Source organism: Toxorhynchites rutilus, chromosome 2, assembly GCF_029784135.1.
Source record: "Toxorhynchites rutilus septentrionalis strain SRP chromosome 2, ASM2978413v1, whole genome shotgun sequence".
Taxonomy (NCBI): domain Eukaryota; kingdom Metazoa; phylum Arthropoda; class Insecta; order Diptera; family Culicidae; genus Toxorhynchites; species Toxorhynchites rutilus.
Window position 1 is genome coordinate 53,231,580 of NC_073745.1, and position 21,984 is coordinate 53,253,563.

General features: G+C 39.4%; 2 protein-coding genes across 4 annotated transcripts in view; one reads left to right on the forward strand and one right to left on the reverse strand.

The window, feature by feature from the left end:
- Nucleotides 1–3,482: 3,482 nt before the first annotated feature.
- The window catches only part of LOC129765388 (activated Cdc42 kinase Ack), a 75,906-nt gene continuing 57,404 nt past the window's right edge, over nucleotides 3,483–21,984 (reverse strand). For both annotated transcript variants that reach the window (XM_055765660.1, XM_055765659.1), the window contains exon 6: nucleotides 3,483–4,391. In XM_055765660.1, the coding sequence (XP_055621635.1) occupies nucleotides 4,298–4,391 (94 nt within the window). In that variant the 3' untranslated portion in view covers nucleotides 3,483–4,297. The remainder of the gene's footprint in view (nucleotides 4,392–21,984) is intronic.
- LOC129765391 (glutactin-like) lies at nucleotides 11,222–13,704 on the forward strand. 2 transcript variants are annotated; one of them, XM_055765669.1, is made up of 7 exons: nucleotides 11,222–11,381; nucleotides 11,623–11,810; nucleotides 11,864–12,007; nucleotides 12,064–12,525; nucleotides 12,588–13,049; nucleotides 13,113–13,446; nucleotides 13,515–13,704. In XM_055765669.1, exons 2-7 carry the CDS (start codon nucleotides 11,631–11,633, stop codon nucleotides 13,619–13,621), a joined length of 1,689 nt encoding a protein of 562 aa, XP_055621644.1. In that variant the 5' UTR covers nucleotides 11,222–11,381; nucleotides 11,623–11,630; the 3' UTR covers nucleotides 13,622–13,704. The 2 variants fall into 2 exon arrangements, with proteins under 2 accessions (XP_055621644.1, XP_055621643.1); XM_055765668.1 differs by lacking the exon at nucleotides 11,222–11,381 and having other exon boundaries at nucleotides 11,531–11,810.

The following is a 21,984-nucleotide window of genomic DNA, read 5'->3' on the forward strand; positions in this document are numbered from 1 at the left end:
TCAAGTTCATTCGTCCAGCGGACCAACCAGCGGGAGGGCCTGCGTACATACAAGGTTCAGAAGGCTCCTAACCGCGACGAAAGGCAAAACATGGTGGGGAAGACGCGAGCCCGGAAGCTGTACACCGAAATGCTGACGAAGCCGCATTGCCTGGTAATGGACGACGAAACCTACGTCAAAGCGGACTTTCGTCAGCTGCCGGGCCTGTTGTTCTTCTCCGCAGAGGACAAATTCAGCGTTCCGGAGGAGATTCGCAAGCAGAAACTATCCAAGTTTGCCAAAAAGTACATGGTGTGGCAAGCGATCTGCTCTTGCGGAAAGCGGAGCGCCCCCTTCGTGATGACCGGCACGGTAAACGGGCAGGTTTACCTTAAGGAGTGCCTACAGAAGCGCTTACTACCACTATTGAAGCAGCACGAGGGCCCGACCATCTTCTGGCCGGATCTCGCTTCGTGCCACTATTCAAAGGACGTGTTGGAGTGGTACGAAGCCAACGGGGTCACCTTCGTGCCAAAGGAAATGAACCCGCCCAACGCGCCGGAGCTTCGCCCAATAGAGAAATATTGGGCGATTATGAAGCAGGCCCTCCGGAAGAACCCAAAAGTTGTCAAATCGGAGGCGGACTTCAAGAGAAAATGGATTTCTGTTCAAAAAAAACTACAACCTGACGTTGTACAGAACCTTATGGACGGGGTAAAGAGGAAGGTGCGAGCATACGGGCTTGGGCTCGAAGTATGAATAAAAAGAAAATGCCAAAAGTTGTTTAATAGTTTTTATTTTACTGTCTAAATTTTTCAAAAGGATCGGTCTACTGGGCGAATTTCTACAGCGTTTTTTCCGTGATGCAATTTGATGTGACACACCCTTTATGTTGTACCATATAAGAACTCTAATATATGGTACTACTGTCAAAATTTCATATTTAGTACACTATGCAATATTTTCCATACAGCGATCTGCTGTGATTTGGTTGGGGGGCACTTTTTACTCCCGTACCCAGCCAGACCCTTTGGAAATATAAAAAAAATAATTTCCGCACAACACTGAAAAAAATCTGGTAAAAACACACATATCTACAAAAGCCGTAGGAACTCATTGAAATATGAATTAGAGTAGTACTGGATCTCTAAATCCCAAAAAAAAATTTGCAAAATTTCAATATTTTTTTATTACTTCAATTTTTGTTGATTTTTTTTTTTATAATTCTTCTTGATACACATTCAGTATTTTTTTCAAATTGTTGTCTCGAAGCTTTTCAGGATGGCATGAAATAAACGAAAAAGTACGTTTTTCACTATAGATCCTATGTTAAGCCACATAGGGGTTCAAAAAAAACGCCAAAATTTCTTATTTAATATCCTATACAATATTTGCCATTATTATTATTATTGAATGGCGTTAACGTTCCCTGTGGAACTTTTGCCGCCTCAACGTATGCATTAACTAGCGTCCTTTATTAATAAAGGGTGTGTCACATCAAATTGCATCACGGAAAAAACGCTGTAGAAATTTAATTTTTAGGAATTATATCTTCAGCTTACGCTTATAATCAGATAAGAGTGTATAGATCACGTTGGCCATGCTTCACTGTTAATTTTTCGTAAATTTGGAAAAATGTCGTCGAACGAAAAATAGCGTAGTGAATTAATCCTGTGCACTCATTTCGAGAATCCGGAGTTGTCACATCGGGACATCGGTAAGATGCTGGGAATCTTCCAATCCACGGTCAGCAAAGTACTAAAACGATACTTCGAGAACCTAACCATCGACCGGAAGGTGAAGAACGGCAAAAATGGATGCTCCGTCAGTGAAAAGATCACAAGCGCGTAGTTAAGCAGTTTAGACGTGATCCGAGAAATTCGGTCCGGGATGTCTCCAATAAGCTGAATTTGTCAAGTTCATTCGTCCAGCGGACCAAGCAGGGGGAGGGCCTACGTACATACAAGGTTCAGAAGGCTCCTAACCGCGACGAAAGGCAAAACATGGTGGGGAAGACGCGAGCCCGGAAGCTGTACACCGAAATGCTGACGAAACCGCATTGCCTGGTAATGGACGACGAAACCTACGTCAAAGCGGACTTTCGTCAGCTGCCGGGCCTGTTGTTCTTCTCCGCAAAGGATAAATTCAGCGTTCCGGAGGAGATTCGCAAGCAGAAACTATCCAAGTTTGCCAAAAAGTACATGGTGTGGCAAGCGATCTGCTCTTGCGGAAAGCGGAGCGCCCCCTTCGTGATGACCGGCACGGTAAACGGCCAGGTTTACCTTAAGGAGTGCCTACAGAAGCGTTTACTACCACTATTGAAGCAGCACGAGGGCTCGACCATCTTCTGGCCGGATCTCGCTTCGTGCCACTATTCAAAGGACGTGTTGGAGTGGTACGAAGCCAACGGGGTCACCTTCGTGCCAAAGGAAATGAACCCGCCCAACGCGCCGGAGCTTCGCCCAATAGAGAAATATTGGGCGATTATGAAGCAGGCCCTCCGGAAGAACCCAAAAGTTGTCAAATCGGAGGCTGACTTCAAGAGAAAATGGATTTCAGTTAAAAAAAAACTACAACCTGACGTTGTACAGAACCTTATGGACGGGGTAAAGAGGAAGGTGCGAGCATACGGGCTTGGGCTCGATGTATGAATAAAAAGAAAATGCCAAAAGTTGTTTAATAGTTTTTATATTACTGTCTAAAATTTTCAAAAGGATCGGTCTACTGGGCGAATTTCTACAGCGTTTTTTCCGTGATGCAATTTGATGTGACACACCCTTTACTTAGTTGAAATTCCTTAAGCCAAATAACACGCCTTGAGATGTATTCCGAGGGGCAAGCTCTAGAATACGCGTGATCATAGTGCAAGTCGATTTCAATGACGAAAAATCCCCAGACCAGAACGGAAATCGAACCCGAACACCCGGCATGATAATGTGAGACGCTAACCACTCGGCCACGGGTGCATCACAATATTTGCCATACAACTAGTGATTTGGTTTGGGGGCACTTTTTACTCCCTTACCCGGCCAGGCCCTTTGGCGTGTTTTAGGAGGCAAAAAACGTTTCTACGGTGGTTCAATACTCCTCCCACCCCCCACCTCCACGGAGAAACATGTTATTTGCAAGTGGTTAAAAATCTTGAACGAGAATTGCGTCTGAAATTAATCTGATATTATAGTAAAAGTTAATTTTAAAGGGTCAATCAATGAACACTTCTGCTATTAGACCCATGAACCTGCGCTTAGTAGGAAACGTAAATGTTCGAAGGTATTGATAACAAAAAATAAATTTTGGGCGGGACGAAGTTCGACGGGTCAGCGAAAAGGGAGAGGGTGCAACCACACACTTCCGTCCCGGGTGCGAAAGCTCCACTCGACACCACTGCTAGGGGTACGTAACGCTCGCTTGATAAAAGCTCTTAATTGTATAGCTCCAAGGTATATTTCGGATACATTTTCACAGCAAACGAGTTATGTAGATTGATTAAAATCTATTCTGCCCACCATTATCATAACATGTAAATATACTATACTCGCAAACTTCTCACTCATGCTAATTGCAAACTCTCGTTTAATCCTATCCTCAGATCATAACAATGCATCGATTGCCTCCATCGATTGAAACATCAACGTAATCTTCAAACAGACCAATATTGGCACTGGGAGCAAACATCAACCTACCGCACCTATTTATTCACCATCAGGCTCACTGAAGCACTAACTGTACTCGACAAGCTCATCTTATTTAACATAAAAAGTGCGCAAGATCTGTTAAACTGTCAATATCAACATCGATTCATACTTATTCGGCTTCGTATTTCAAATATAATATCTATCTTTCAGAGTAGTAATAAAATGGAACGATTTAAAAATCATCGTTATCGGGGAGAGTCAGTGCTGTGCACTGCACTTCTCGGTGTATTGTTTTCGAGTGGCTAGCATTTGGACCAACCCAATTTCTATCTGAATTTTTTTCTTCATCACAACGAAGCAATACTGTGTATTGGACGATTTACATACTTCACATTTACTTACTGCGTTGTTTCATTATTGTATCGCAAATACCTTCTAGAAGCGCAGCGTGAATTATCTGTTAGAAATATCTGTGAGAGAGCTTCTAATTATTATTTTTGAGCGTGTTTTGGAGATTCTATGGTCTACTGGATTCAATTTCACGGTCATTAAATTTTGAAAACATATTTTCAACTAAGAATAAGAATTTGTACATAATACTATAATAAATATCTACATTACGGCCGAGTAAAGGAAATTTCGCGGTTAACTGGAGCTAAAATGTAACTATAAGGAAACCCTCCTTAAGTCTCCAGCAGTATTGAGGCGGCCAGTTGGATGCTCCAGCCGGTTTTCAGCAGTGCTTCCTCGCACTTTGTCCGATTCGCCACACCAAGACTGCAAATGAAAGCAATAATAATTTATCAGTGCATGATTACATGGTTTCAGTTCGGTGCTCGAACTGAGCGGACGGAGCGTCCACGGCTAGGAAGTTTGAGTATTTCATTAATATTCTGCGGCGATTCGTGGGCAACTCCCTGTGAGGTGACGATGACCCACCACGATACGTGGGTAATGGGTTGGAGAGGTATGCTGTTATAAATTCGAGAAGCGGCTCGCATCAATGAGGAACTTATCTTGTATGCACATATGGTGATTTGGGAACATGAAAGGGAAACTTGGCAAAAACTCATCGTTTACGGTAGATTGATCCGGCAACGATCCGTAATCAGCGGTAAAGAAAGTGGTCCATGATTGTGTGTAACATAATAGAAATTATGTTTATGACTCAAGTTCTCGCCTTCTAGAGTATTCAAATTGGTTCACGTTTTTATATTCTACAAAAATAATGACCCAGATATAACGGAAACCATTATCGTGAAAAAAATCCCGCAAAATATTATGCTGCGGAGCAGTTCGGAGAACATGAAAAATGTTAATGATTTCGTGATTTCGATTAGCAGAGTGTAAGTATTTACAAAAAAAACACGTGAAGGCAAAAACATCATGATGGGTGGTGTTCACGACTCGTGGATGATCATCCAACTCAGCCGTTGCAAATATGTACCGTGTCCGACGGCTTCGTAATTTTACGTTTCTGGCACGTGGAGTTATTATCGGTCCGATGATTGTTTACAACAACCTCACGGTATTACTCTTCAATTGCTCTGATATGTTGTCGTACGTAGGATCGTAAGAGAAGAGGCTAACCGTATGGACACTGCAGTTTGTATTTTATGTAGGCACCCGAGTTACTGTGGAAATGTTGGTTTTATGCAAGAAGTCAGTAATTGAACGTTAGGTGTGGCGCGTGTAATCATTTCGATGCGCGAATGGATGGATAAAAATACCAACGGCTCGCTACCCTTTTTCTTGCATTCATCCACTCGCGAGAAATGTTGTTTGATAAGTATATCGTTTAGAAATGTGTAAATGCATTCGTGTTATCTTTATTTGCATTCTTTGGAAGCATATGATTCATGGATTGCGATAGGATACATGCTGGCTCGCCATCCAGGCTTCATCGGATATAACGGAAACCATATAACGGATTTCATGGATTCATGAATTGCGATAGGATACATGCTGGCTCGCCATCCAGGCTTCATCGGATTTATACTTATTTCAAACGCTACAGCATACACACACTTGACCAAAGGATTGGAGATAAGTCTGATGGGAAAATCTAAATCTCTAATTGATTGAATATTTGTACACTGGATTCACACTAGATCTAAGATAATAAATTAACAATTTTATCTATTTATTTGTAAGAATTTCCAGCCACACTATATATTTAGAAAAGTGTCGTGATGGATGGTTCGGATTATCAAGTTCTTATTTCTGTGATTTAAGGGGTATTCTAGAGTAAAGACACGAATTTCGGACGTTTTTTCAAGCTACGAAAAATAAACCAAAGAATATTTTCTCTATCCATTATACTGCCTAGGGTGCCAATGAAAATGGTCATCTCGAATTTTCAAAGCGAACTTGATTAAAAATGTTGATTCCCACAAAAAACTACCCTATGCAAAATATCAGCTCGATCGGGCTTCATTTACTAGTGTCGCATAGCGGTCGAAGTTTGAGTTTTTTGAAAACCGAAAAATCACCCAAGGGAGGAGTAAAGGAAATCGGGGTTATCGAAAAAAAAATTGATGCCAAATGTCTTCAAAATTCATGAAACGTCGAGATATACTGTCATCTCGATTTTTTTCTCAATTGCTGAGTTTGGAACATGGGGCAACTATGTGTAGAACGGCAGTATATCTCGCGTAACTTTCGAAAAGGTCCTACGTAACAAATGTAAACAAATCAAATTAATAGATGTATACTATTAGTTCTCAATCATTAAACGCATTGCGAAAACAATCGTTCAAGTATCTATCCTTTTCACCTTTTTATCACCGATACAAAAAATGTCCAATGTAAAGATTCAAACTATAAGTATTCGACTGTTACTTCGGACACCACTTTCCTCTGGAGCTCGATACTTCCGAATTATCAAAGCAATCAAAACAACACGAAGTCATTTTGAGTTTTTGTTATTTTCGGGTGTTGGTATTTGCTTTTAGCACAAATTGTAAGAATTTGGATCGTTGTCCAGTAGTTATTTTCAAATTCTCATCGTGCAACGTACTTTGTCCAATGTACAAAGCGGCCAGTCAAAACGTCCTCTGTAACATCTGTAACTAAAATCACATAACAACAGTTACGATTTCAGTGTTTTTATTGACTGCTAGTGGTAAAAATAGTGATAAAGATCGATTCCTTTTGGAACAATTCGCGGGACAATGTTCCGATCTTCAACTTCGTTTTTCTCGAGTTGATGTAAATGTTACATAGGACCTTTTTTCATTATTTTCATCATGGGACCTTTATCATTATTTGTTCATCTATTTTTTAACAATAAAACAAAAACTAAACGGAGAAAATATTTATAATTGAAATAATCACAGGCTGATGAAGTGAGGGGTTTCTAAAAAAAAAAGTTGTGCCATGGCGTAGAGTACTGCGGGGCAAAAGTGCGTTGTCGTCCAATATCTCTTGAAATTAAAGCAAAAAAAATCAGTTTGCTTACCAAATTGTTACTATATATATTACCTTCGAAACGTAGTACAAGAATTTCTCGAGTTTTGTTTGCATTTGGACAAAAACCTATTTGAATCCATAATAACAAATGCGTGCTTTTGCCCCATAGTGGGGGCAAAAGTGCGCACTCATTGAATTATATTTCTGAGGTAACTTGTAGCAAAAATAAATGTTTATAAATGTTTTATCATTACCAGCGGGAGAAGCATCATTACCAGAGTTTGTAGGCACCATCCAGTGGGGAGGAGAGGGGTGTTGTATGATGTTTTATGGGTGGAGATGGGTGAAAATTTTTGGGAAAATGAGAATTTTTTCAATCACATATAAAAAACTTTTTTTTTTCATCGATTTCAGTAATTTTTATTAATAACATAATGTATTTTCTTCAAATTTTGAATGTTTGAGTAAGGGCCGTGGTCTGCTGTTCGACGCAACTTTGTCGCGATGCTCTCACAAGAACGTTGTACGGCACTTACGTCCATTTTCCGGATACAATTCCGGATTCTTGTAGTCAGTTGCTTCGTGTCCTTGGCCCTCCAATTGTTTTTATACACTAGGGCATTGAGTGAGCCAAAGAAATCCTCTATTGGGCAGCACTGGGGCAAGTTTGTTGGGTTACGATCTTTCGGCACAAACGGTATCTTTTTCTCCTCAAGGTACGCCAGCGTCTTCTTGGCGTAATGGGAAGACGCCTTGTCCGGCCAGAAGACGTACTTCCCATCCGCGTGATGCTCGTTCAGGAACGGCAGCAGGATTTTATCGAGGCACTCTTCTCGACAGATTTGTTGGTTGATTGCCAGACCGCTCGGCTTAAACCAAGGCTTTGAAATGCCCCGGTCGGAAATGGCGATGTACAACATAACCTTTTTTTCAAACTTATGCTTGAACTTGTATTTCACTACAGGCGGTGTGGATGACTTGTCGCTGGAGTAGTAATTATCATTTCCTGGAATATGCGTTTTGGACAGCAGAAAATAGCTTTCGTCGTCTAGAACGAAAGACGCGGTATTTTTTGGTCATCCACCGACACTGTGATTTAACCGTCTCAATCTGCTCCTCCGTGTACTCCGGCGACCTCATCTCATTCCTACAGACGATTCCTTCCATCTTGAGGGTCCGATGGATCAATACGTGGGAGCAGCCATATTTCAGACCGGCGTCACGCAGGCTGGTTGCGTCCTTGTTGTCAAACAGCTTCCTTAACGATGTCTTCCTCTGCTTCGTCATTATCGTCACCGGAAGACCACTTCCGACCTTCCGCTCTACGTTCAGGGAACCCAGGATACGATATACCGTACTGACAGGTGCATTTTCTTCCTTAAAATGTGCCACCGTGAACTTTTTTCCTTGCTGGAAATGCGTTTCGTAGAACCGTACAATGCGTTCGCGAAGCACGTGCTGTTTCGACGCCATCTTTGCTTTGACTAAATTCAAACTAGCAAAACCAAACACGCCTACTGTTTCTAGGGAGCCCAAAGAGCAACTTTCTTGGAGAATGAAAATTTTATGCTCTTTATTTGAGTTACTGAAAGGTATTGAAAAAATTCTCATTTTTTATTTAACACCCGTTATAAGATATCTGAAAATGTCCAACATTTGAAATAGAATTCTTTTTATTAACAAACTAGCTGACCCGGTGAACTTCGTCGTACCCACATTTGATTTATTGATATAAATCATTTCGTTCCCAAAGAAATTATTTTTATGTACGTAATCTATACTCGTGGAATATAATTTCTTTTTTTACATATAAACCTGGTGTAGACTAAGACGCATCAATCCTGATGCTGACTGTTTAAATCTGTTGCTCCGTTCTCGAGTTAAATCATAAGGAACGAACACCTAATCATTTTTATTCATATAGATCAAGTTTATAAATACATAGTTACCTTTACTAGATTTATTTGAAATTCATTGGTAAAAAAAACAATATTTCAAGTTCAGAAAATAAAAAAATATATTTGAAATTCGTTTTGAATTATTTTTAAGAGATTGTTTATTTTTCTTCCTCATCTTGGATTTCAGTTCTGAGGATTCCGACGCTTTGGCTTGGAGCGCTGTTACTTCGTTGCGCTGTTGTGGGGTTCGAAGAGACAGACGATGGTTCCTCATGAACCTAGAACCCCATCTTTTCCTGACAGTTTTACAACTTGGTTGAATTCATGCTGGAGGTTGTTGGCTTCCGCAAAATCAAACGCCAGGCGCCGTAAATCTTTGAGAGTCATACCATAGAAAGCTTTGACCAGTGCTCTGCAGCGGTCCGCCAGATCTTCAGACTGCTCACTCGTAAATACTTGTCTGAACCGCGAGCACTGGCACATCCCATCAGAAGTAGAAATGTCAATCATAAATCACTTACTGATATCATCCTAAATAAATCATCCTTGGAGCTGATTCAGAAATCCGACGCTTCAAGACTTCCTCCCGAAGCCTCTGTAGGGCCATTTGAGCATTTCTAGAGTGTATTTCTTCAAATCACTTTTCTTCTTGTGGGTCCCGTTAAAAATTTGATTGAAAACATTTTATAATTTTTTAATTTTTTTTTTTTTTTTTTGAGAGCAAAATGCTGGTCGCGCTTTTGCCCCACAAGCAATTTTTGAATTAAACGAATTTAAAAAAAGCTCTTGAACTTTTGCACAAAAACGAATACGAATTCGACATAAATTGGTTCAGTAGAACTCGAGATATCGTGTACGCCAGTTTGAAAAAAAAATAGTTTCTAGAAAAACGCATTTGAAGTTAATTATTATGGCCGTACTAGATAAGATACCGCATCACTAAAATGGCTATAACTCAGTAAATAATGGGATTTCTGAAAAGTCCCTAAGTCCTTTCTAGGGTATATTCTTGAATGTCTGAACTACAGAAACATGAAAAAAAAAGGTTTTTTTTCGAATTTTTAGACTAGAATACCCCCTTAAGAATGTGATCCAAAATTTACCTTTTGACACTTGGTCGTTTTTTCGCCTGAAAAGTCGATTTTTGACGAAACAAATTTTTTCGAGATAACAATAAATCTCGACATTTCATGCGGTTCTAAGACATTTGGCATCAAAGCATTTTTTTTTTTTTGGAAAACTCCGATTTCATGCACTCTCCCCTTGGGCGATTTTTACGATTTTTAGAAAACCTAAATTTTAACAGCTGCGACAATAGTAAATGAAGTCCGAATGAGCTAATATTTTGCATAGGGTAGTTTTTCTTGGAAATCAACATTTTTGATCAAGTTCGCTTTGAAAATTCGAGGGTCACTTTTTTCCCATACATCCAATGACACTCTAGTCTCCATACATAAATGGCACATATTAAAGATAGGAAATTGACGTATTCGACAAAAGTTCTTATTTTATTAAGATCTAAAACTTTGTCGAATACACTATATAGCCATCTTGACTTTAAACAAGGATTAGGATTAGTTGTGATTAAAAAAAACACGAAAAAAAATTTGTTAATAAAAACATTGACCCTTTTCAAAAAGTACTGTCATTCTTTTTGAATATTTCAAGTATGCAGAGTTGCTTAAATGACCAATGTGTTTACATTCACGACGTTGCACTGATATCTTAGATGGATATGAAGTTGACATGAAATTCGTTACACATTTCTTTATTAAAAAGTATGCCTTGCATTGCCTTATCAATACATTCAGTGAAAGGCAATTATGCAATTTCTTGGCGTCATAATCTGCCTAACGAGACGAGAGATTTACAATTTGAAACTTGACAACCTCATATTCTGAATTGAGTATGCTGATTTGGCCACTCTCCATGTCTTCATAACGTACACTAAAAAAATATGGAGTTTCAATGTTCCACCTTGTTCATTGGCGCAGAAAGCCACTATAATTCAGATGCTTTTCTTAAGAATCGCTCTTCTACCAAGACTATCATTCTGCATCCGAACCGATAGAATACGATGCACAGGGTGTTCCTGGAGTTCCTAAACTCCAAAAACTGCATATTTTCCTGATATGATTTTTGTTTACTCAAACTTTACAAACAGATTCTTTTTATTCAAATTTTAGCAACACCTTGTGTGAGCGCAGACATGAAAAAATAACAATATTTGATAAGCACATCTCAGCGTTCAAAGCATTTGATGATAGGAAGTAGTAATGTAGTTGTTACTTATTTCGGGCGAATTGACATTCTCAACCAAAACAGAAGATGGTTCAAGTACAATGCCTTCCAACTTCATTGTTTTGAAACGGACACGAAGAAGAAGCTATCGTATCATCAAGTTAGACTATCGTTCCTTGTCGTTGGAGATTGTGTTATGGAAAGAAATAACGAAAATGTATGTGCAATGTTGTTTATAATTATGTTTTCTACACCGTGATTATTCTATCGTTGATACTGAAATATTATGACGCAATAAGTGAGCGCTTTCGCTAAACAATAGATTCCTCTCGCCCCAGAACAGAGAATCTACTTCATCATTCTCAGCGGCACAATCAGTTTTGATTCGACTTTCCTATGGATCGCATTGTCTAGTTGAAATTAACTGCTCCTCAAAATGATTTTCTTATTTTTGCTAGCTCTGACGATGACTTCGCGAATTGGCAAAGTTCGGTCTATTCTAGATGATAGCACACTACTAATCGAGCTCCCCAGGCTGGGAACATTACAAGGCTCGACTACAGTCAATGCATTCAGTGGAAGGCAAATCGTGCAATTTCTTGGCATCAAATATGCCGAAACAACCTCCGGCGAGCATCGGTTCAAGGTTGGTTACAGCAGCTTTGAGTATGAGCCATAAATTATTAATCTTCCACACAGCCTCCCCGGAAAGCATTGCCTTGGAAAGGAACTCGAAATGTGACTCAGCATGGACTGCCTTGTCCGCAGTTGAAACTGATCTCGCAGTTTCCCGTATCATTGGCGGATGTGGAAGATTGCTTAACGCTATCTGTGTACACAAAAGTAGTATTAGTTTGAACACATCAATTTAGAAAACATTCACATATTTTGATTCGCAGCTCTTAACCAAAATCCCCGTTATGGTCTTCATTCACGGAGGTGGTTTCTATCAAGGATCCGCGGCAAATCAAACTGCGGAGCTGCTGCTGGAGAAAAATGTTGTGCTGGTGGTGGTTCAATACAGACTCGGTCCATTGGGTTTCGCATCACTGAAAACGGAGGGCATGCCGGGAAACGTTGGATTGATGGATATAAAAATGGCCCTGGAATGGGTGCAAGATAATATCGCACAATTTGGAGGCGATCCCGACAACGTCACACTGTTTGGACAATCTGCTGGCGCGGCAGCGATTTCCGCCTTGATGTACAGCCCACAAGTACCGGCGAAGCTCTTCCACAAAGTGATCCTGCAGTCTGGTGCCTCCAGTGCGCCATGGGTTTGGGATAAAGACCCGACCGAACATGTGAGGGATATTGCTGCTATTGCGGGTTGTGACCCGAGTGCGGGAAAAGGTCGAAAGGTATCCGCCATACATAGAAATAAGTCTATGTTCAGAAAATATTCACATTTTTGCACCAACAGATTGAAATGCCCCTCCGGGAAGCCGAGCGCTGTTTCCGTAGGTTGGACGTATGGACACTGTTGAGGAGCTTCGATGAACACAAGACCCATACATTTGAATCAAAAAGCCTAATGGATGTCGGGGGCAATCGACTTACCGTTGGGGACTATCACGGTTTCCTTCCCCAAACACCATGGGAATTGATTAAAGAAAAGAGAATCCCGCGGAACGTTCCAATGATGGCCGGAGTGGTTAAACACGAGGGAACATTTCTACTCACTTCAATTTATGACATTCTAAAGCGCAAAAAATTACTAGATGATCCAAATTTTGTTAAATACGAAATGTTAGAAACCATCAATAAGCTGCTGGGGATCGATGACCCGACAGGAATGCTTACTGGCTATCAGATTAAATCCTTGTTCACACTGTCGGAATTATCAAGTGGAAAATTTGAAGAAATGACAGACGGTCTAACGGATGTAAACATAAATTGTCAGCACAATCGAATAGCGTTGATCACTAAATTTTAAATATGATTGCAGCTCGCCGGAAGCATGTTGGTCAAGGCACCACTTCTTCGAGAAGCCCAAGCAAATGGCATTGTTAATCCAAACAAAACATTCCTTTATTCGTTCGATTATCGCGGGGAACAAACGCGGTTCGGATATGGAGCAGATACCTCGCATTATCCATTCGACGGTGGAGTGCATCATTCGGACGATTTGTTGTACCTGTTCCCTTATCCACCGGGACAACCAGAACTAAATGAGGATGACGCCAGAATGTCCCGTCTGATGGTGGATTTGTGGACGAGCTTCGCCACCAACGGTGTTCCACGGAGCGAAGCACTCGGCATCGAATGGGAACCGATGAGAGGTTGGTGGCTCAATAGCTGGCATGTATAAAGTAAATTAAAAGTGAATTTAATCTATTTTCTTTTTCAGAATATGCTGGTCCATATCTTCACATTGATAAGAATCCTCGATTAGGTTCGAGTTTTTACGATGAATTTTCAGTAGCTAGTGATGAGAAAAAGGCGAAAATGCAATGAGTTTTTATTTTTATTTTTTACAATCAATATGTAGTTTATCCTTTGTTTTCAATACACTGTACATTTTAGTATTAGTATTTCAACGAGCTCGATTTTTACTAACATATTACGAGACCTTGCGTAGGCAACTCAGTAATGAAATGCCACGATAATTGTTGACAGAATTACAGATTTTAGATTAATTGTTCGGACCGAAACGACCGGAAACGCTCTGTCACGCTTTTGAGCATATTTGTAGCAGTTTTTTCGTGGAGCTGATCGAAAGCCGATTTTAATGATCCGACGCTCAAGGCTGCTGCAATGTTAAATCCCAGGAACGTTTCCAATTTACAAGATCTGCCGAACAAATTCCTAGATGTAAAATTATTCCGAAAAGAAATCACCGTTACATTAAACAAACATTTGCAGGATTGTTATGCTAGGATACCTAAAAGAATTAATGGTTCGCCCGTTATTCCGGCATTATAATGCCTTGTTCTTAACGATCTCACTATGCCGCACTCCTCGGCGTACCTTTTTTAAACGGTTTAATTTTGCTTGCCCTGTTTGTATGTAGCGCACATTAATGGAAATTTGACCCCCTTCCTGTTGACCGATTGATCTGAAATTTGGAACACACCTTTATAGCTGCAGTCACTATAAAACTGCGTGCTTCATGATCTTGAAAATCCAAGATGGCGGATTACATATTTTCTCAAAACCTCATCAATATGGGTTTTACCAAAACCCCATCAATATGGGTATCAAATGAAAGGGCTTGACTAGTAGAATACAGTTTTTTTTTTATGAAAAATGCAAATCCAAAATGTCCGCCACCACAAAATGGCGCCATATATATTTTTTTTTTCAAAATCATATCAATATGGATATCAAATGAAAGGGCTTGACTAGTAGAATACAGTTATTTGTGAAAAATGCAAATCCAAAATGGCCACCGCTACAAAATAGCGGATTACATATTTTCTCAGAACCCCATCAATATGGTTAACAAAAAAAAGGGTTGATTAGTAGATCACATTTATTTATAAAAAAATGCAAATCCAAAATGGCCACAAAATGGAGCAGTATATATATATTTTTTTTTAAAAACCTCATCAATACGAGTATTAAATGAAAGGGCTTGACAAGTAGAATATAGTAATTTATATAAAAATCAAATCCAAGATGACTACTAATACAAAATGGTGAAACGGGTATCGTGGGGCACGTTGGATCTCCATTATCCGCATTTAATGGTTTCATCATATGCCCCGTGATTTTATTTTAGTCTCATCAATGTCCTTGATTAATGAAAGAAGGGGTATGATAACTGCTAACTGCTACTTGGCTAATTTTTTTTCTAGCTTTTAGTACGTTATCTATATTATTATTATATTTAATCACAAAGAAACCGTTTAACTCAAAAAGCTTTTTTATATTATTTTTTTCTTAATGTAAAGGGTGTGTCACATCAAATTGCATCACGGAAAAAACGCTGTAGAAATTTAATTTTTAGGAATTATATCTTCAGCTTTCGCTTATAATCAGATAAGAGTGTATAGATCACGTTAGCCATGCTTCACTGTCAATTTTTCGTAAATTTGGAAAATTGTCGTCGAACGAAAAAAAGCGTCGTGAATTAACCCTGCGCACTCATTTCGAGAATCCGGAGTTGTCACATCGGGACATCGGTAAGATGCTGGGAATCGTCCAATCCACGGTCAGCAGAGTACTAAAACGATACTTCGAGAACCTAACCCTCGACCGGAAGGTGAAGAACGACAAAAATGGATGCTCCGTCAGTGAAAAAGATCACAAGCGCGTAGTTAAGCAGTTTAGACGTGATCCGAGAAGTTCGGTCCGGGATGTCGCCAATAAGCTGAATTTGTCAAGTTCATTCGTCCAGCGGACCAAGCAGCGGAAGGGCCATACAAGGTTCAGAAGGCTCCTAACCGCGACGAAGGGCAAAACATGGTGGGGAAGACACTAGCCCGGAAGGTGTACAGCGAAATGCTGACGAAGCCGCATTGCCTGGTAATGGACGACGAAACCTACGTCAAAGCGGACTTTCGTCAGCTGCCGGGCCTGTTGTTCTTCTCCGCAGAGGATAAATTCAGCGTTCCGGAGGAGATTCGCAAGCAGAAACTATCCAAGTTTGCCAAAAAGTACATGGTGTGGCAAGCGATCTGCTCTTGCGGAAAGCGGAGCGCCCCCTTCGTGATGACCGGCACGGTAAACGGGCAGGTTTACCTTAAGGAGTGCCTACAGAAGCGCTTACTACCACTATTGAAGCAGCACGAAGGCCCGACCATCTTCTGGCCGGATCTCGCTTCGTGCCACTATTCAAAGGACGTGTTGGAGTGGTACGAAGCCAACGGGGTCACCTTCGTACCATAGGAAATGAACCCGCCCAACGCGCCGGAGCTTCGCCCAATAGAGAAATATTGGGCGATTATGATGCAGGCCCTCCGGAAGAACCCAAAAGTTGTCAAATCGGAGGCGGACTTCAAGAGAAAATGGATTTCTGTTCAAAAAAAACTACAATCTGACGTTGTACAGAACCTTATGGACGGGGTAAAGAGGAAGGTGCGAGCATACGGGCTTGGGCTCGAAGTATGAATAAAAAGAAAATGCCAAAAGTTGTTTAATAGTTTTTATTTTTCTGTCTAAAATTTTCAAAAGGATCGGTCTACTGGGCGAATTTCTACAGCGTTTTTTCCGTGATGCAATTTGATGTGACACACCCTTTAATCAGAGTACTCAGTGATTGCCATCTTTTTCTCACATTGCAAAGCTTCCCGAGTGACAAGTTGTTGCAATCAACAGAAGATTGTGAAAATCGATTACTAGACTTTTTTGGAAATATTCATAATTTTTAAATTAGTGGGCCGATTTTGACGACCATTATATCAAAATGAAGCCAATGTCCTAGTTCTCTTCGAAAAAATACTACACTTCGAAAAAATTTTTGTTTCCGTAATTATTGATTGTATATGTTATTTTATAGTTTACATGGCCTTGGGAAAAAGGGTGCCATATTTTCATATTTTTTCTTGAAAGCTTACATAATATATCCAAAAATCAGAGAGGCGTTATTTTTTGTTCCTGAGTAATGTTTTTCCAAAATTAACCGATAGTCCGAAAAGTCATTTTTTACCAATTTTTCTACCAAAAAAAAACATAAACTTTTGAACTACTGGATCAAATTGAAAATTTCAAATAACAGCCGTAAGCAGTCTTCAGAAAACATATGCTGCGCTGTACTTGAGTTTAATTTCCACCAGCGCGCATTGATAACAAACACGTATGCTCTCTTGGTACGAAGAGTCTCTTGAAAGGAGTTAACGTTCTCTGTGGAAATTTTGCCGTCTCAACGGATGCATTAATTAGTGTCATGTATTAATACTTAGTTGAGATTTCTTAAGCCAAATAACACGCCTGTTTTTTTGTAATTACGTCGTCGACAGCATGGTCGAAAGGTCCCAAACCGACGCTATATATACCGATCTAATAGCCGTTTTCGACAAAATTCATCACGACATCGCTATAGCCAAGTTGGCAAAGCTAGGCGTCACTGGAACTTTACTAAGTTGGTTCGAATCCTACCTCAAAGGACGCCGATTAACTGTTTCAGTTGGAGACAACAGCTCGGAGCCGTTCGGAGCACTTCTGGGATACCACTAGGAAGCCATTTGGGTCCTCTAGTTTTCCTGATTTACTTTAACGACATCTTTTTGGTGCTAGAGGGACCCCGAGCTTCATTCGCCGACGATTTGAAGATATTTTTTCGGATCCGTTCAACCACCGATGCTATCTTTCTCCAAAGGCAGTTGGATACATTCGCTTCTTGGTGTTCTGTCAATTGTATGTCAATCAACCCTTCCAAGTGTACGACGGTTACCTTCGGTAGGAAGAAGGAGGCTAATTATGCACAATCATACCATATCTGATGTCAAAATTGAACGGAGAACGGAGATTAAAGATCTTGGAGTGGTTCCAGATTCAAAATTGGAATTTAAGCAACACGTTTCACACATCGTTGGTAAGGCATCAAGAAATTTGGGTTTCATTTTCAGAGTCTCCAAAAGTTTCACCGATGTTTACTGTCTCAAATCGCTGTATTGCGCTCTGGTTCGTCCAACCCTGGAGTATGGAAGCGTCATCTGGAATCCGTGCTGTCAGAACGGGGCGACGCGAATCAGTGCAACGACGGTTTGTTAGATACGTTCTCTGACTGTTGCCTTGGCGTGATCCGCTTCGGCTTCCAAGCTACGAGAGTCGTAGCTTGCTGATCCATCTGGACTCTCTACATACCAGACGAAATCTACCGAGGTCATTGTTTGTTGCTGATCTCATAACCAACCGCATCGATTGCCCGCAACTCCTGGAAAAACTGAACTTCAATGTTCCTCCGTCTGAGAAATACACCGTTCATGCGAATGTTACCTCAGCGATCGAACTACGGCATGCATTCTGGAATAACGGGACTACAGCGCACCTTCAATACGATTGCTCCCGTATTTGGTCTCAATTCCTCCAGAAGCATGTTGAAGCAGCGATTCTTAAGTTAATTTAGGTTGAAATCATTGGGACCTTGAAGGTCTGTTGATATAAACAATAAACAATTCCGAGGGGCAAGCTCTAGAATACGCGTGACCACAGTGCAAGTCGGAGGAAATTTCATTGACGAAAAATCCCCCGGCCAGAACGGGAATCGAACCCGAACACCCGGCAAGATAATGTGAAACGTAACCACTCGACCACGGGTGCACTTTGGTACGACCACGACCACGGGTGCACTCACTTGTGTAATGTGCGGCTCATTTTATACACACACATATCAAATTCTATCGCCCGTTTTGTCTTCGCTCGTTCTAAGGAAAACATAAATCAACAGCCCTGCATCTTTACCAACTGTATGCGTTTGGACATGAAAAATAAGCCAACATAGAAAGCAAACCAGATTCAAGTGCGGTGTAAAACAAGTATAGACGGTATAGACGGTATACGGTGCAAAACACGACGCAAAATGCGGTGCAAAACTTGGTACAAAAACAATGCTGACAACAACCCATTTAATATATTAAAAAACCCAACAGAAAATATATTAAAAAAGTTAAACAATTTAATTATTAGAATGAGTATGTTTTTTTTGGATTGGACTAACACCACTCGCTTTCCTTCCCGACGCAACAAGCAATCTATTTATCTACATTCGGGCCTTATTTCACAATGTTAATCGATGCGTATTATGAGATATTCTCCATTCACCGGTTACAAGCATTTATCAACTATTGCATTGTATGTTGTTCAATCAGTTCGTGCGTGAATTGAATCCACTAACAATTTATGTGATGTTGGTCCAGAATATAATGATATCGAGCAAGTTTAGTGATGTAAAAAATACAATTAAATAACTTAACTGGATGCTGATTTAGAGGTTCGAAAACCTATACTCACGGATATCAGATTATGATAGCTTGAGTAGTCGCGATCTTAATATTATGTGCCCAATATATGTCTTTCTTAGAAGCCCACTTCACTCCCTCGAATGCACCTGCCCATTCTCCTTTCCCTTTCCTATATATAAGCAGAACTTAGCACCCAATGAGATCAGTTGACTACAGCAGCTACACGAACTTCCCAAAGAGCACTCATTGCCATAGAATACTCAATATACATCACCGGGCTATAACGTTATTACAATGTTCCGGACAACGTGGCAACGAAGAAGAAAATGCTATTTTTGTCTATAATATATTTCTGTGGTCATAGATTTATTAGACTTAGGCTTATATTTATGTAGATCTTAACTATTTAGACTTGTATTTTAAAGTGATAAATGATGACTCTTTATCTTCTTCAGCATAATTGAATAAACAGAAGAAAAGGGTTGTAATGGCTTTAATGGTATTTTTGTGTAAATTTTGAAACGAAATTTGGTTCCAGATTCTACCACGTTATCTCATCTATCCCGTTTAAAGGATACACGTTCATACAGGAAACGGTTAACAGGTTAATGTGGGTGTCCAAAATCAATTTTTTGTGCGAGATGTATCTAGTAGAGAGATCGAATTTAGAAAACTCTCTTCGAGCCCAAGAGAAACATCCTCATGTGGCGGTGTAGGATGTGTTGACTCGGTTAAACATTGATTACATGTCCCAAATCTATCTTCTTCTCAAAACTATCGTATTGTGTAATCATCAATGTTGTTCAAACCTCCTTATGTCCCTTCCTTTCCATGGTAAAACATTGTCATCCTACTTACCTCGAGTCGTCCGTGAGTAATCGGTTCCCCATCCCCATTAACCGCAGAATAAGCAAAATTCTAAAAATGCTTTAGAACTAATATTATAATTTATGTAACTGAGCCTGTACAAATGAACGATTTATGGAAAAAAAACAAATTTCTTCTCTCGGCTACCATCCGGCACAACTTTTTCAAAACAAAACGGATCAACGTCAAATTTTTTGCCGTCGAATAATACAGGTTTTTCAAACAATTGAACAGTGATTCCGGATTCCAACTGAATTAAACTTTAAAATTTGTAAATCTAGGGGAATGAAAGTACAGTAGAGCCCCGATTATCCGCGGAATAGTCTGGCAAGGTCACAAGGCGTATAACAAAAATCACGGATAACGCAATAAAGGACTAAAAATGAGGTGCAACCATGTTTCATGAATACAAAAAATCATTAAACTGACCATCTATAAGGGGCTGTCCACATACCACGTGGACAATTTTAGGGGGGGGGGGGGTTATGGAAATGGCCACGCTTGTCCACGGAGAGGGGGGAAATATAATCAAATATAAAATACAATCACCGATACATTCTAAATAAATTAAATAAAAACTGATTCATATTCAAGAATTTTAAAACTTTCCGCCCATCCTGAGTATTTCGTATTTATCAATAAACGGATTGAGTTGCCTGAGAGTGCTTCATATATTTTTACTTATATCATTGAACTTCTTCACTGAAATTTATATACTGAAAACAACTCACGTAAACAGTGCGCGACAGAGCTATTTTGTATGATACTATAATTTTATAGTTGCGGGTTATGCATAGACGTTCATAGCCAAACCTATAAATAATTCACGATTCCATAATGGTTAAGTTTTCATGATATTACACATATGGTTTTTTCATCAAATATAATTTTCTATAGATTTTATTCTATTTCGAGAACAGTTAGTCTTAGGATAATAATGTTTGTATAATTTTTCATGCAGAATATCGTGCAAAATTATTTTCTCGCATTATTTTTCTCGAAAAGGTAGAATTTTTCAAAGTATTAAAATTTCGTCAATTTCTAGGAATTAATATTTAAATTTGCGTGAACAGGAATTAATATTTACATTTGCGTGAAATTATCCATGCACCACTAGTCGTCAAACTTGAATCAGTTCACCCAGTATTCTATTTTTTCAGAAAATTTCGCATATAATGCAGTTGTGAAACATTATAATTGATTGATTGAAGTACCTTTTAGAAATTAAAATACTTAAAATTTGTCGTTTTTCAAGGGTTTTCATAATTTTTTATAAATATTATAAAAATAAACTTGATTGTTTCTATCAACAAAATTAAAACTCTCCAACCCTTCTACAATTACTTCCTCGACACCACAATGTTATTCATTTCATCTTTCACTATCTAAAATGTTCCACAACAGAAAATTTACTGTGATCGATCATATTCCGGAGTTGGCAAAGATTTGTTTCTTCTTAAATTTTGAGTAACACTGTAACACTGTAATAAAACAATGCATTTGTCAAAGCAATAACTGGATATTGTATCCACAATTGCCCTTCGATTTGCTGTGCGATCGTTATGTCATTGAATATTCATAATCCAAAATGAAAGGATAACTTTTCATTCGATCGAGAATATCTCTGTAGTAAAAGGTTCTACGAATGAAAGCGAAATAATCAAGATGATAGCAAAGCTAATGGAGTATACTTGTATACTCACAAGTGTTTCAAAATTAAACCCACAAGAAGCATGTGCTTTGTTATGCCACTCATTTCTCTACCATACAAGAACAATGGGTCACAACAAAGCAGGTACAGGGTACAGCCAGTAAAATTTGAAATAAAAACAACTTCCAAAAACAACTGGAATTAAAATGAAAATTTAGGCGCAAATCAGTTATTTCTGAAAAAAAGTTATCACTGAAAGTCATGGCCGAAACGAAAGAGCGTGAGCCTACCGCTCACTGACAAATTCCAGGAATGTTTTTAGATTTACTATGGAACTCGTGGATAATCGGGGTTCTACTGTAGGTTAAAGTTGGCACATGCGTAATTATAAATATAATAATAATTGTTTACTTTAGTGAGTAATGTCTGAATGTATTTTAAATTTTTCACATTAA